This window comes from Rhynchophorus ferrugineus, unplaced genomic scaffold, assembly GCF_030347505.1.
Source record: "Rhynchophorus ferrugineus isolate W39M unplaced genomic scaffold, kcgeb_rfMv2 rfM3, whole genome shotgun sequence".
NCBI lineage: Eukaryota > Metazoa > Arthropoda > Insecta > Coleoptera > Curculionidae > Rhynchophorus > Rhynchophorus ferrugineus.
The window spans coordinates 64,656,746-64,659,167 of NW_027472582.1; the positions used below are offsets into that span (position 1 = coordinate 64,656,746).

The 2,422-nt window shown below is 34.3% G+C and overlaps 1 protein-coding gene across 1 annotated transcript; it reads right to left on the minus strand.

Annotated features, from left to right (window-relative positions):
• Window positions 1-1,032: 1,032 nt before the first annotated feature.
• Window positions 1,033-2,422, minus strand: LOC143193696 (uncharacterized). Its single transcript, XM_076400011.1, has 2 exons — window positions 1,821-2,422; window positions 1,033-1,536 (listed from the first exon to the last, which is right to left on the minus strand). Exons 1-2 carry the CDS (start codon window positions 2,319-2,321, stop codon window positions 1,033-1,035), a joined length of 1,005 nt encoding a protein of 334 aa, XP_076256126.1. The 5' UTR covers window positions 2,322-2,422.

A 2,422-nucleotide genomic window follows, 5' to 3' on the forward strand; every position in this document is an offset into this window, starting at 1 on the left:
GTGTGCTTTGAATGTCTTTGATAAAATGGGTGAATATGGAACAATCCAACGATTATCTATTTCAATATCTTGTTAATTTAATTTGACAATTGTTGATTTTCCATTGTCTGCTGTCGATCTGCGACGATACAATGGATAACCGTCATTACCAGTAATTGTTTCCGATATTAATGTCCGTGGATATCGTTTTGAACATTTACCATCCATCATACACGGTGAATTTTGATTAAGAGTTCCACAGGGACCATGTATCATGTTTTTGATAACTACCTCATGCAATCCAGGATCTACTTGTACATTAGGGATTTCAGCTGATATCACTGCATCAACTTCATTTGGCCTTATCTTTTCAACCAACCAAATCAAAATGTGTGCATGTGGCAATCCTCGTTTCTGCCACTCCACAGAATACATCCAGCAGCGTGTCTCACCAAACACATTATGTTTTACGATGAAATTCATTAAAGATTTCAACTTTTGTCTAAAGACTCTGGCTGTAATATCATGACGATCAATGGATGATTTCCCAGGTAATAACTCCTGCTTAATTTCTATCCATTGCGGATTGCATGTAAATGTGATGAACAAATCTGCTGTACCATAATGACGAACATACGACATGGCATCTTGAGCATATTCGTGCATATGCCGAGGGCTTCCGATGTATGTTGCTGGAAGAATAGTCATCCGACCGACATTCTGTGCATTTCCATCAGTATTAATCGCATCTCGAAGGTGAATATACTCTTCAGATCGGAGTTTGGTTTGATTCAACCTGATGAATGTTAATCTCTCCGTTTCAATTTTAACATACATGTCATCAACATATTTGTGATATAATCGCCGACATTTCAATATGTGATTATCTGCATTTTCCCGAATCATTAGGCGATATGAATAATAGTTCATTGAACTGACTTTTTTGTTGGTTTCAGAACCTGTAAACAGATTTTGTTTTAATAACATTCAAATATAAAATTAAAATACATAATATAGTGACTGAGATATTATCGCCATAGCTAAACTAATATTTTAGTTACCTGTAATGGGATGTATCATTTTTATTGATAAATCGTAGCCATCTTCACCTTGCCAAAATATAATGGGATATTGCAGTGCATCATATGAGCGGTGTGTTTCCTTTATAGGTTGTAATTGAAAATTCCGACGATGTAAAACAATATCACGGGATTCCAAGTTTTCTCCAACTACAACGATAGCAACTTCATCAATAGTTGGTGCATTAAAACGTCTTGTATGTTGACCTGCAGGTGTTTTATCAGCTCTGATTACAATTTTGTGATTATCGGATGGCATCAGATCCAGGGCAGTTTTAAACAATATAATCAATTGATTGTGTTGATGAAATAAAGTTTGTAATTGTTCTACAATAGACCTTTTTACTAAATTGTTATGTGCACAACGCAGATCAATTTCTTGTGGTGAATTGCCCATAAAATAAATTTGCAGGAATTTGTTGTCGCTATCTGACACTGGTAACAGTGAACCTGCTCTGTGATATATTTGCCCTTGTATCTGTAAATAAAAAAAATATTATGGTGTGGTATAAATTAATGGATTGTCAATGATCAAACTTAAATAATATTTGATCTTAAAAAGTATATATTTAGTTTTAACTAATATCTATCAAATATAAAATATAATAAAAGTGTCACTGAAACTGAATCACCATATAATATGATGACTAAGTGATATATTTCGTAATGATTAAGAAATTGAAGATTAGTAACACATCTTAACTTTGGTGACAGAAAATTTTGTTCGCTAAAATAATTATGAGTAACTGCTATAATACATACCTTGAAAGTTGGCATAAAATTTTCCCGAACTGCATTTGTTGCCCCAAATGAAGTCATTTGAAAGCAATTGTTATATTGTTGAATATGTGTCAAAAAGTGTATAGAATCTGTTCCTATTCCTGAAACCAATGAGTACAATGGTTCTGGTGGTGGATCCAATTGTATCAATTTCACTTTACCATTTGCGCAACACAATCCATTGGCTTCGTTTTTGTATTTTAATGCCTTACAGTGTGAGCAAACCAAGTTCATAGAACCAATAACAACACATTGGTAGTTACTGTAGTCAATTGACACATCGTAACTGAAAGCAGCTGGATTCAAACTTGCGCGATTATTAGTTGAATGTCGCGCTCGCGCTTCACGCGTTTGTGATATCCGAATTCTTTCACGTTCATTTCCGTCGTCACGTTCTTGTGCAGTACGATTAGATCGGTAATTAGCTTGGTGTATAGCATTTCTGGTTCTTCTACCTAAATTGCTTCGTCTTATAGGAGGCATATCAAATATAAATTATTTTTTCACTAATCACGAACTAAACAAACACTAACTAACTAAACACTCTGCACAAAACACGATATACGAATTTGTTTCGTGTATCA

Coding starts and splice junctions, on each gene's coding strand:
- LOC143193696 (XM_076400011.1), bottom strand. CDS start 2,321: ATGCCTCCTATAAGACGAAGCAATTTAGGTAGAAGAACCAGAAATGCT. Junction 1,537..1,820: donor ATTTTATGCCAACTTTCAAG/GTATGTATTATA, acceptor TTTTATTTACAG/ATACAAGGGCAAATATATCA.